General features: G+C 40.7%; 1 protein-coding gene across 1 annotated transcript; it reads right to left on the bottom strand.

Annotated features, from left to right (window-relative positions):
- Positions 1-2,334: 2,334 nt before the first annotated feature.
- On the bottom strand, positions 2,335-3,282 carry LOC100473153 (olfactory receptor 2AP1-like). The gene is given in 4 exon segments (XM_002930821.3): positions 2,335-2,420; positions 2,423-2,986; positions 2,989-3,114; positions 3,117-3,282. Coding segments are annotated over 4 exon segments (942 nt in total).
- Between the last annotated feature and the right edge of the window lie 10,476 nt (positions 3,283-13,758).

The following is a 13,758-nucleotide window of genomic DNA, read 5'->3' as shown; positions in this document are numbered from 1 at the left end:
TTATTTTTATCTATATGTCTCTTTATTCTGGTTAAGAGTTGGCTTGTGTATCTTGCTGCTCCCCTGTTGGGGGCATATACATTTATAATTGTCATATCCAGTTGTTGGATACATCAGGAATAATATAGTGCCCTTCTGTGTCTCTAACTATAAATCCTCAGTTTAAAATCCAAACTCTCTGATATGAGAATTGCCACCCCAGCTTTCTTTTGAGGTCCGTTTGTGTGAAAGATGGTACCCCATCCCTTTACTGACAGTCTGCCTGTATCTTTGGGTTCAAAATGAATCTCTTGTAGGCAGCAGATGGATGGGTCATTTCTTTTTATCCAATCTGCAACCCTGTGGTGTTTTATGGGAGCATTCAAGCCATTTAGATTGATAGAGATTATTGAGAGATATGATTTTAATGATGCCATTTTGCCAGTAAAGTCTTTGTTTGTATCGGTTGTGACTTTCTGCTCTGTATCACTCCTGGGGCCTTTTTACCTTTATAGAACCCCATTAATANACCCCGTTAATATCTCCTGTAGGGCTGGTTTCGTGGTTACAAAATTGGTTAATGACTGGCGATTCTGGAACGTCTTTATTTCTCCATCAATTCTGAATGACACTCTTGCTGGATAAAGGATCCTTGGCTGCATGTTTTTCTCTGAAAGAGCTTTAAAAAAATGCCCCCCCAACCCTTTCTCTCATTGCAGGTCTGTGTAGAGAGGTCTGACATAATTCTGATTCTTTTGCCTTGGTACGTGAGTAATTTCTTTGCCCTGGCCACTTTCAATTCTGTATCCTTGGATCTAATATTTGCGAATTGCAGTATGACGTGATGTGGCGTAGGTTTGTCGTGTTTTAGCTTGGGTGGTGTCCTCTCTGCCTCTTGGACACGAATGTTTGTTTCCTTTGCTAGATTAGGGAAGTTTTCAGCTACAATTTGTTCAAATATCTCTTCTAGGCCTCTGTTTTTCTCCACCCCCTCAGGGATGCCGATGATTCTGACATTGGATCGTTTCATAGAGTCAGTAATCTCCCGTAGTCTACATTCGTGGGCATGGATTTTTTTAAGACCAGCTGCTATTTTCGCTGCTATTTTGCTGCTATTTTCGTAACCCATCCTCCAATTTGCTAATGTGTTCCTCTGCCTTGGTGACCCTGGCCGTCAGAGCCTCTAGTTTTGAGTGCATTTGGCTCATAGAATTTTTAATTTCTGTCAGATTTGCTCTCATTTCCACCCTTAGGGATTCTATATTCTCAGTAACATTTTAGTTGATACGTTTTTCAAGTCTACTCATCCTCTTGACCATTGTTGCCCTGAATTCCACTTCTGATAATTTGGTTTCATCCATATCTATTAATTTCTGTGGCAGAGGCCACAGACTCATTGTCTTTTCTTTGCTGGGGGGGACTTCTCCTTCTCATCATTCTGATGAGGACTACCTATGTTTCTTGAGACATTCTCTTTCCATGAATTCCATATATCTTTGGCATTTATCATTCTGCTGCCTCTTCTGCTCTTTAAATTTTGGGAGGATTCTTAAAGTTTAATATTTGAACTTCTATACTTACTTCTGTTCTTCTGCACTTTCTCTAGTCCCACATCAATTACTCTGTACATGGTAAAGATTGGTAAATTCGTAGATTTGGTCCCAAATCCAAATGCCCTGACCCTGTGGGCATTTCATTTATGCAAAATGAGATTTAACTTAATTCAGAACTAAAACTATCATCTTCACAAACTTTTTTCCTCTTTTTTTTATATCAGTGAAATTAATGACATTTACTCAGTCTTCTTGGATTGAAATTTTGTGCTCCTACCAACAGTAATTTTCCTACCCAAATTTCTCTTCCTCTATTTCTGCTTGCTTGACTTATTCCTACTGGTCAAGACTCATTTTAAATGAGATCCCCTCTGAAAACATTTATTGACTCTTTAACTCAGATTGGGTCACTTTTTCATCTATAAAGCCTGAACCATTTCTTTCTTTCTTTTTTTTTTTTTTTAAGATTTATTTATTTATTTATTTATTTATTTATTTATTTATTTGACAGAGAGAGAGAGAGACAGCTAGAGAGGGAACACAAGCAGGGGGGGGGTGGGAGAGGGAGAAGCAGGCTTCCCGAGAAGCTGGGCTAGATCTCAGGACCCTGGGATCACACCCTGAGCCAAAGGCAGATGGTTAACGTCTGAGCCACCCAGGTTCCCCTGAACCATCTTTATATGAACACTTCGTTGGTTGTAAGTTACTTATTTCCATGTCTCTCTCACTGGCCTGGAGTTTAACTCTTTCTTGGATATGTAGTCACTGGCAGAGAGCTTGGTGCATAGTAAGAACTTAGCCATTAAGGCATTAATTCTGAAATTCTTAAAAGATTCACAAGTTTTTTGACTATGTCCTTGAAGGCTTGTTTTACCTTTTGGTTCCTTAGGTGTAAATGAAGGGTTTCAACAACGGTGCGACTGAAGTAATGAGTAGAGCTACTCCCTTGTTGAATGTGTTCTTTTCTTTTGCTGAGGGCTTTACGTATGTGAAGAAGCAGCTTCCATGAGAGAGGGAGATAACAGTCATATGGGAAGAACAAGTGGAAAAGGCTTTTGTCCTTTGCTGGGCAGAGGGGAGCTTCAGAATACTCCTGATTATGAACATATAAGAGAGAATCACTAGTACCAGAGTGACCACTAGGGTCACAGATGCTACAAGAAAAGCAACCTTCTCAGTGAGGCTTGTGTCTGAACAGGAGAGTTTCCGAAGGGACTCATAGTCACAGTAATAATGATTCAGCCTATTGGATGCACAAAAGTCCTGCTGACTCATCAGAGAGATCAGTGGTATAATAACCATTAACCCAGACAGCCAAGAGCAGAGGACCAGCTGGATGCAGACTCTGCTGCTCATGATGGTCAGGTAATGCAGGGGTTTGCAGATGGCCACATAGCGGTCATAGGACATGGTGGCCAGAAGGGAAAACTCTGTTGCCCCCAGGAATATTGCAAATACTGAGTGAAGCAGCCAGCAAAACTGATACTCTTATTCCCTGTTGTGATGCTGATCAGGACCCTGGGAATGAAGATGTTTGTGAAGGACATTTCTAAGAAAGAAAGGTTCTGGAGGAAGAAATACATGGAGTCTGCAGGTGGGAGTCCAGCAAGGTGAGGATGAGGATAGTCAGATTTCCGATGATGCTGAGTAAATAGGCAAGGAACAGAAAGGTGAAGACCACTGCCTGGAGTTCAGGGACATCTGTCAGACCCAGCAGGATAAACTCAGTCAACATGGTTTTATTTTTCATTGTTGAAAAATTTTGAGTCTGAAGGTAAAAAAGTGATAGTAATACAAGGTGAGAAAGGAAGAGGTGCTCTGAAACGGATAGGTGAAATGTGAAGAGAACCCAAAGTGATGGACCGTGAACTTTTCCTGATGACCTGACCCAGACCGGTGGACCATTCGAATGGTGTTGGATCCTTTCCAGTTCCGTCTGCCCTGTAGAGAAAACTTCTTGCCGTTATTTCCCCACAGGGTACTCTCCCCAGTGCCAACATGATGCAAGTCTCTTTCTTGCAGGTGATGTTAAAAAGGTTGTGGAATGAGTGAATAAAGAAGGGCCTCCAGCAGCTGCCTCCTTCCAGAATAGTTACTAAGTTTATCCCCCATATTCACTTTCTTTACTTCCCATTGATTCTCCTATTGCCTTACTTCCTTTGACTGCCTAATGCTTCTTAGATTTGATGTTTTTCCTAGTCTTCCTGCTGTTTCTATTTTTATTTGTCATAATTATAGCAGTCTCTCATTTTCTTTCTGGTCCAACTCCCATAAGTCCCCTAATGCCAAAAAGTACCAGTTCTTCACTCATTCTCAATGGACCCTTCAGGCCCCTGTCTGTCCATTTGAATGCAAAGATCTGTGTATTAGGATTGTCATTCTGTCCTTTGAACTATTCCACATACCTGTCTAGGGTTCAGTAAATAATACATTAGAATAGAAACCTGCATTTATTTACTCAAACTAATTCAGAATATTTAGATCTAGAGTTTTGCTTGCCCATAAGGATAGGAAGGTTCTGTTACATTCCAAGGACATTTTAGGAGTTCTTCTTCCCTTATCTACTTCATACCTGGAACTCCTTCCCCAGCAGCAGCAGAGACCCCAGAGCACAAGAGAGTAGGGAAGAGGGGTCCTGGGTCCACCACTGCCCTACATGTGACTACGCCCAAGTAGCCCCAGCATGTGAGAGGAAAGCTGCTAACTCCCAGCTACAGCCATGGGCCCCTGACCCCCTGCTTTCCTGCTCAGCAGAGCCCCTCCCATCAGAGATTATGGGTACTTGCACTGGGGAGGTGGCTGATGGCCGGCCCAAGCAGAGCTGAGGCGTCCAAGAAATGTTCCATTGGTGGGGGAGGGGGTGCCAGGCGAGGTGGAGCATTCCTTGTACTTCTTGCAGCACTGAATGGCCACTGAAGTGGGTGGGGGGGTGGTGTGGGGAGGTCCTGGGGCAGCCCCCTCTCTTATTCCTTTATGCACCTCTTCTCCATGGTCAATTTCTTCTTCTTTTTTTTCTTTTCTCCAATAGACTTTTTTTGATTTTACTTAAATTCAAGTTAGTTAATATATAGTGTCTTATTAATTTCAGGGTAGAATTTAGTCATTCATCACTTGCCTGTAACACCCAGTGTTCATTACATCAAGTGCCCTCCTTAATGCCCGTCACCCAATTGGACCTCCTTAATGACGTCACCCCATCCCCCCACAGACCTCCCCTCCAGCAGCCTTCAGTTTGTTCTCTATAGTTAAAAGTCTCTTATGGTTTGTCTCCCTCTCTGTTTTTATTCTATTTTATTTTACTGTCCCTTCCCATATTTATATTTTATCTCAAAATATTTGAAGAAGTCCTTAACTGGGTATCCAATAATTCCTAGATTGGATTTACCATGTAGAAGAACCCACTAAATCATGTGTAAAACATTTTGTATATGTAGGTATAGAAATTTTATGGAGGAAGTATATGAAACTATGTCCCAGGGTTTTCTATGAGGCTCTATATTTAAGCACTTACAGAGCATTTTAAGTCTCTACTGATTTGTGAACTTGTGTGGCTAAAGGGTCACATTATGTGGGGGTGTCCTTATTGATTTATTCAAGACTTTCTTTGTATTGCTCTTATAAACGTTTATAAGGCAGTAGCTTTCAAGCATTTTTTACCATAATGCAGTTTACATTTATATCATTTTCCGGCATACATATATATCTAACCTAAATAAAAGTTTTATAGAACAATTCTTACTACATGTGCTACAATGTGATATCTTTTATTTTATTCTATTTAAAACATTTTGATTTAAAATGCTGGTTGCAACCCATTAAATTGAATCCATACCCCAGTAATGGCTTGCACTCCACAGTTGGAATCAGGGACCAAGAAAAGTTACACATTGCTCTGGATGCCCTTGCCGTCCCCATTTCCAACCTGGAATCTTCAGAGAGTGGTTGCTGTTCACATCTGCATCAGCTTCAGGCTTCACCACCACAGAGAAGTAAAATCAATGAAATTATAGACAGGAACATACTTCCTCACTTGATTATCTTATTGGTCATAGTGGGATTTCAGTCCTAAATATTCTTAGAGGTGAATAAAGATTGTAAGGCCACATAATTAAAAAACAATATAAAATTTTTTACATTTTCTACATTATCTACCACCAAGTCCTATCCTGCATTTCACAGAAATAACAAAACTTCAGGGCTTTTCTTTGTAAGAAATCGTCTTCTGCTGTCCCTTGTCAGTTTAGTGGGATTTGCTCATTTCTGTTCTCCCACTAATTCAGACTGGAGATGAAGCAGTGTTTTTAGATACTCTGTCTTCAAAAAATGAACCAATATATAGGAGACCAGAAGAAGGATGTGAGGAGTAGAGTAGTTCTGGATTTTTCTGTTCTAGGTGAAATGAGTTTGATGACCTCAGAGGGCAGATTATGAACTCCCCCTCCCACCCCAGATTTATACTTTACTTAGAGTGACACAGATTATATTTTCTCTCTTGAGAGCCTGCAATGGGGAAGCAAGTGAATGAAGAAGCCCAGGTTGCCCTGGGGAATCCTTGTTTGGAACAGGTTAATGAATGTCTTGTTGACAATTTTGGAAACAAATTCTAAACATACAGTTAAGGGATGAGAGTCCAGAGAGACTAGCTTAGAGGTGGGGTTGGGAGGAGCAAGAGAGCATCAGCTGCAGAGAAGAGGAAGACTATGGAGTCATGACATTTGTCTTCCCCATGGATGGGCATAGCTGCCTTTTACCATGGATAAAGACCTTAGCTGGAACTCCATGCAGGTCATGAAGGTCCTGAAAAGTCAGTTTCTAAACATTGCTAGCCTAGTTGTAATTAGCCCATTTACTGACTATTGGCTAAAGATAGTAAGCAGTAATTGTCTTGTCTTTCTTTCTTTCTTTCTTTCTTTCTTTCTTTCTTTCTTTCTTTCTTTCTTCTTTCTTTCTTCTCTCTCTCTCTCTTTCTTTCTTTCTTTCTTGCAATGTTGCATGTAGAAATAAAATACAGAATGGATGAAAGTGGAAGGTTGAGCTTGAGGTGAGGGTGGGAGCCTTGTATTGCCTGTGAAATACCTCCAAGGAAATACTTGTGGGGCACCTGGGTGGCTCAGTTGGTTAAGCGTCTGCCTTTGTCTCAGGACATGATCCCAGGGTCCTGGGATTGAGCCCTGCATTGGGCTCCCTGCTCAGTGGGGAGCCTGCTTCTCTCTCCCTCTGCCTGCCGCTCCCCCTGCTTGTGCTCTCTCTCTCTCTGTCAAATAAATAAATAAAATCTTTAAAAAAATGGAAAATATCTTAAAAAAAAACACTTGCAATTTTTCAGTTTAAGGTAGTGAAGAACTTGTTAGGCCTGCATGTATTACCTGGAATGCCTAACTTTTGCCCTCCAAAGATGCCTTCACAGCAGGTAATTAATAGGTTTATCATTTATTTATCAATAGAGTGCAAGCAGCAGAAAAAGCAGTGCTAGCCTTGGGAACAAAATGCCAGAATTAGAGACAAAGATACTCATTACACAAATGTCTTACAGTTTCCCTATAAAAGTTTTCGTATAATTCTCACAACGGTGAAGGCCAGAGAGAGAAGAATATGGCCTAACCAAATGTAACACAATAATCAGCTCCATCTTGAATGACACAAGAAATTCATGTCTCTGAATCTCAGTGTTCTTACTGTAAAATGGACATCATAATGCCCATTAAATAGACTTATAATTTTTTTTATTATATTATGTTAGTCACCATACAGTACATCCCCAAGTTCCGATGTAAAGTTCGATGATTCATTAGTTGCATATAACACCCAGTGCACCATGCAATATGTACCCTCCTTACTACCCATCACCTTTTCTGTTTCCATATAAATTTAAGGATTGTTTGTTCCAGTTCTTTGAAAAATGTCCTCGGTATTTTGATCGGGATAGCATTGAAAGTGTAGATTGCTCTGGGTAATGGACATTTTAACTATGTTAATTCTTCCAATCCATGAGCATGGAATATTTTTCCATCTTTTTATGTCTTCCTCAATGTCTTTCAAGAGTGATTTAGAGTTTCTAGAATATAGATCCTTTATGTCTTGGTTAATTCCAAGGTAACGTATGGTTTTTGGTGCTATTGTAAATGGGATGGATTCCCTAATTTCTCTTTCTTCAGTCTCATTATTAGTGTATAGAAAAACAACTGATTTCTGCGCATTGATTTTGTATCCTGCCACATTACTGAATTGCTCTATAACTTTTAATAGTTTGGGAGTGGATTCTTTTGGGTTTTCCATATAGAGTATCATGTCATCTGCAAAGAGAGACAGTTTGACTTCTTCTTTGCCGATTTGGATACATTTGATCCCTTTTTGATGTCTGATTGCTGTTGCAAGGACTTCTAGTACTATGTTGAATAATAGTGGCGAGAGTGGGCATCCTTGTCGTGTTCCTGATCTTAAGGGAAAGGCTTCCAGCTTTTCCCCATTGAGAATAATGCTTGCAGTAGGCTTTTCATAGATGGCTTTTATGAGATTGAGAAATGTTCCCTCTATTCCTACACTCTTCAGGGTTTTAATCAGAAAAGGATGCTGTATTTTGTCAAATGCTTTTTCTGCATCTATTGAGAGAATCATATGGTTCTTGAGTCTTTTCTTGTTGATATGATGTATCACATTGATTGATTTGCGAGTGTTGAACCATGCTTGCATCCCAGGTATGAATCCCACTTGGTCATGATGGATAATCCTTTTAATGTACTGTTGGATTCTATTAGNCCCAGGGATGAATCCCACTTGGTCATGATGGATAATTCTTTTAATGTACTGTTGGATTCTATTTGCGAGGATCTTGTTCAGGATTTTGGCGTCCATATTCGTTAGGGAAATCAGTCTGTAATTTTCCTTTTTGATGTGGTCTTTGCCTGTTTTTCAGATCAAAGTAATATTGGCCTCATAGAATGAGTTTGGTAGCTTTCCGTCTGTTTCTATTTTTTGAAATAGCTTTAGAAGAATAGGTATTATTTCTTCCTTGAATGTTTGGTAGAATTCCCCAGGAAAACCGTCCAGGCCTGGAGTTTTGTTATTTGGAAGATTGTTTATCACTGACTCAATTTCTTCATAGTTAATTGGCCTGTTTGAAATCTATTTCTNAAAATCAGTTTCTTCCTGTTTCAGTCTTGGTGGTTTATGGGTTTTCAGGAAGGCCTCCATCTCTTCCAGACTGCTTAATTTATTGGCATATAGGTGTTGATAAAAGTTTCTAATAATCCTTCCAATTTCTTTGTTTTTGGTTGTGACCTCTCCTTTTTCATTCATAATTTTGTTAATTTGGGTCCTTTCTCTATTCTTTTGGATAAGTCTTGCCAGTGGTCTGTCAATTTTATTAATTCTCTCAAAGAACCAGCTTCTAGTCCTGTTGATCTGCTCTACTCTACTCCTGTTTTCTATTTTGTTTATTTCTGCTCTAATTTTGGTCAACTGCTTCCTCGTGAGTGGATTAGGCCTGTCCCTCTGTTGCTGTTACAGTTTCTTGAGGTGAGAATATAGAAACTGCATTTTAGATTTTTCTATTCTTTTGAGTGAGGCTTGGATGGCTATGTATTTCCCCCTTAGGACTGCCTTTGCAATATCCCATAGGTTTTGGACTGTTGTGTTTTCATTGTCTTTGGTCTCCATAAATGGTTTAATTTGATTTTTGATTTCCTGGTTTATGGAATCATTCCTGAGCAGGATGGTTCTTAGTCTCCAAGTGTTTGAGTTACTTCCAAATTTTTCTTTGTGGTTGAGTTCCAGTTTCAAGGCATTGTGGTATGAGAATATGCAGGTAATAATTTCAGTCTTTTGGTATCGGTTGAGACCTGTTTTGTGTCCCAGAACATGGTCTATTCTTGACAATGTTCCATGGGCATTNAGTGGGTTAGGCCTGTCCCTCTGTTGCTGTTCCAGTTTCTTGAGGTGAGAATATAGAAACTGCATTTTAGATTTTTCTATTCTTTTGAGTGAGGCTTGGATGGCTATGTATTTCCCCCTTAGGACTGCCTTTGCAGTATCCCATAGGTTTTGGACCGTTGTGTATTCATTCTCGTTGGTCTCCATAAATTGTTTAATTTGTTTTTTGATTTCCTGGTTTATCGAGTCATTCTTGAGCAGGATGGTTCTTAGCCTCCAAGTGTTTGAGTTTCTTCCAGGTTTTTCCTTGTGGTTGAGTTCCAATTTCAGAGCGTTGTGGTCTGAGAATATGCAGGGGATAATTTCAATCTTTTGGTATTGGCTGAGACCTGTTTTGTGTCCCAGAGCATGATCTATTCTTGAGAATGTTCCATGGGCATTTGAATAGAATGAGTATTCTTTGGTTCTGGGGTGTAGTGTTCTATTATATATCTATGAGGTCCAACTCATCGAGTATGGCATTCAAAGTGTTTCATTCTTTGCTTAGTTTTTGCAAGGGTGTTCTGTCTATTTCTGATAGTGGGGTACTGAGGTCCCCTACTATTAATGTATTTTTATCTATATGTCTCTTTATTCTGGTTAAGAGTTGGCTTGTGTATCTTGCTGCTCCCCTGTTGGGGGCATATATATTTATAATTGTCATACCCACTTGTTGGATACATCCTTTAAGAATAATATAGCTCCCTTCTGTGTCTCTAACTATAGTCTTTAGTTTAAAATCCAATCTATCTGATATGAGAATTGCTATCCCAGCTTTCTTTTGAGGTCCATTTGCGTGAAAGATGGTACTCCATCCCTTTATTTGGTCTGAATGTATCTTTGGGTTCAAAAATGAGTCTCTTGTAGACAGCAAATGGATGGGTCATTTCTTTTTATCCAATCTGCAACCCTGTGGTGTTTTATGGGAGCATTTAAGCCATTCACATTAAGACTGACTACTGAGAGATATGATTTTAATGATGCCATTTTGCCAGTAAAGTCTTTGTTTGTATCGGTTGTGACTTTCTGTTCTGTATCACTCCTGGGGCTTTTTTACCTTTATAGAACCCCCCTTAACATCCTGTAGGGCTGGTTTTAATGGTTACGAAATTGGTCAATGACTGGCGATTCTGGGAGATCTTTATTTCTTCGAGTCTGAATGACAGCCTTGCTGGATAAAGGATCCTTGGCTGCATGTTTTTCTCTGAAAGAGCTTTAAAAATGCCCCCCCAACCCTTTCTCTCATTCCAGGTCTGTGTAGACAGGTCGGACGTAATTCTGATACCTTTGCTTTGGTATGTGAGAAATTTCTTTGCCCTGGCCACTTTCAATACTGTATCCTTGGATCTAATATTTGCGAATTGCAGTATGATGTGACGTGGTGTAGGATTGTCATGGTTGAGCTTGGGAGGGGTCCTCTGTGCCTCTTGGACACGAATGTTTATTTCCCTCACTAGATTAGTGAAGTTTTCAGCTACAATTTGTTCAAATATCTCTTCTAGACCTCTGTTTTTCTCTACCCCCTCGGGGATGCTGATGATTCTTACATTGGGTCATTTGTTTGAGTCAGTCGTTCCCTTAACCTACATTCGTGGGCATGGATTGTTTTAAGTCCAGCTTCTATTTTCACCTTTTCTTCTACTAACCCATCCTCCAATTTGCTAATACGTTCCTCTGCCTCATTTACCCTGGCCGTCAGAGCCTCTAGTTTTGACTGCATTTGGCTCATAGAATTTTTAATTTCTGCCAGATTCACTCTCATTTCCGCCCTTAGAGATTCTATATTCTCATTAATATTTTCGTTAATACTTTTTTCAAGTTTACATATCATCTTGACCATTGTTACTCTGAATTCCATTTCTGATAATTTGGTTACATCCATGTCCATTAGTTCTGTGGCAGAGGTCACAGACTCATTGTCTTTTCTATGCTGGGGGGCACTTCTCCTTCTCGTCATTCTGATGAGGAGACGGTGCGGGGTTGTCCAGAGCCCAAATTATTGACCGGGACCCAGGCCGTGCACCTTTGTTTTATAGGGATCTTAGGGATGTGGGCTTCTTGATTTTTCAGCCTGCCTTCTGGGGGAGGGGCCTGCCACGCCAATACTCAGGCAACCCTTTTTGGGTAGAGTCTCCATGTCTCCTGCGAGGGGGGTTGGGAATGGGCACCCTGTGAGCCGGTGTTTCCAGGGTTTTGTTCTCTGGCGGCTTTCCCTGGTGGTTTGCTGTGCCTTTTCTGAGAGACAGAGCAGTAGTGGCTGAATCTCAGCCTCTGTCACCGAATAGAGGGGATCGCGGGCCGTTCTCCACTGATGATCTGGCCACTTTTACTCTGTTTCTGTTGGTGCTGCTCAACCCTGTAGCTCCCTGGGATGTGTGCCCCACACCTGGTGTCCCAGCCCTCACTTCCAGGGCCGGCGTGTCTCTGTCCTTTGTGTTTCCAACACCGCCAGCCGCCAGCTGCCAGCCACCCCCGCGCGCTCTGGGAGCTCCTGGTCTCATTCTGGTTCCAGTGAGCACACCGAGTTCCGTGAGAAGTCTTGTGGCGCACGCACCTCGCTCACGGTCCCAGTTTGTTTTCTCACGGGTGCCATCCGCGACTCCGCCCGCTCCCCCGTGCAGGTGGCTACCGCTTCCTGGCCCTGACACGGCGGCTCCCTCCCCCTTCTGTTTATCTTCCGATATCTGTGCGTGGTTTCATGGTTTCCCGCTTCGTACCTCAATACTCAGCGCTGGAGATGTTCATTTGTAGAGTTCCAGATGTATCTTCCTGTGTCTCAGGCTGATTCCGTGGATGTACAGGCTGGTCTCGTACCTATCCAACCGATTCAGCGGACCAGCTGAAAAAGGTGTCCCCTACTCCTCCGCCATCTTAACCCCTCCTCTAGACTTATAATTGTTAAGGACCAATATCTGGCACATAGGTTATGCCCCTCAAATATTTCCCATTTTCTCTTCTTCTGTGATGGAATTCTTATAAAGGTATTTCTGGGTATAGTTCAGTTGTCTTTCAAATGTGTTTATAGAGATGAAAGCAAAAAAAAATGTATTCTGCAGCTTGGGGTCCATTTTTCTACATATATCTATTATCTTGCTTATAATTGTATTGATTAAATCTTTATTTTACTTCCTCATTTCTTTTTCTTCCTGTTCTATTAATTACTGAGATACAGATATTAAGAACTTTTTACTCTGTTGTTGCATCTGGCTATTTCACCTTGTGGATATATGTACCTTGTAGATATATATAAAAAATATTTGGTCTTTGCTCATATTCCTGGTGAAGAGCTCCTAAAACTCTTGGAATTTCCTGATTGATAAGAATGTATTTTACTGGGGTGGCTGGGTGGTTCAGTGGGTTAAGGTCTGCCTTCGGCTCAGGTTGTGATCTTGGGGTCCCTGTGTTGGGCTCCCTGCTCAGCAGGGAGTCTATTTCTCCCTATCCCTCACTCCTCCCTGCTGCTCATGCTTTTTCCATCTCTTCTCTCTCAAATAAATAAATAAAATCTTAAAAAAAAAAGGAATGCCTTTTACCTTGAATTTTTCCTGATAAGGTGACTTTAGGACGGGGACCCTAGAGAGTCTCAGATTGTGGTCAATCATCAGAAAGAGAACACGCCTAGAGGATTGGAACCTCTAGCCCCGTCCACTGTTTGCTGGGGAGGGCAAGGTGGGGGAGGATGGAGATCAATCACTATTAAAATGTTGAACAAGGAGATTTGGGAACCTTCTGAGTTTGTGAACACATCGAAGTGCTGGGAGGATGGTGTGTCAGGAGAGGGCATGGAAACTCCATGCCCTCCCATTCCCCATACCTGGCCCCGTGAACCTCTTCCATTTGTCTTTTCCTGAGTGGTATCCTTTATAATCACCCGGTAGTAGTAGGTACATCACTTGCATATTACTATGGGTAATATTTGGAAGGACAAACACTAAAACAATAATGTTTATTTCTGCATGTTGCAGTTTCTATGAATTTTTTCACTTTTCATATCTGTCTTTGAATTTTTCTATATTAAATATTTATTACATAAGTAATTTTAGACAATATGGCCATCTTTTTACTCACTGTATTGTATATATCATGTGTAAACAAATAATTAAGAACAGATTTCTAATTTGTCAGTGAAATCTTATTATTTTATGCTTGGACTGTCTTGCTATTATTGCATCTTTTTCTCTCTAAGGACATTATCCCCATGTGCTTGGCTTAGGATTTTCTTTGGCAAAGTAAATTGCACTTCAAGTTCATTAGAGACTTTTGAATTAGGGCCCCCAAGGACTTTTTTTTTTTTTTTTTAATTTTATTTTTTTTTTTT

This window comes from Ailuropoda melanoleuca, chromosome 15 (genome assembly GCF_002007445.2).
Source record: "Ailuropoda melanoleuca isolate Jingjing chromosome 15, ASM200744v2, whole genome shotgun sequence".
Taxonomy (NCBI): domain Eukaryota; kingdom Metazoa; phylum Chordata; class Mammalia; order Carnivora; family Ursidae; genus Ailuropoda; species Ailuropoda melanoleuca.
The sequence above is the reverse complement of the archived record's forward strand: the minus strand, read 5'-3'. Positions and strand labels throughout refer to the sequence as shown.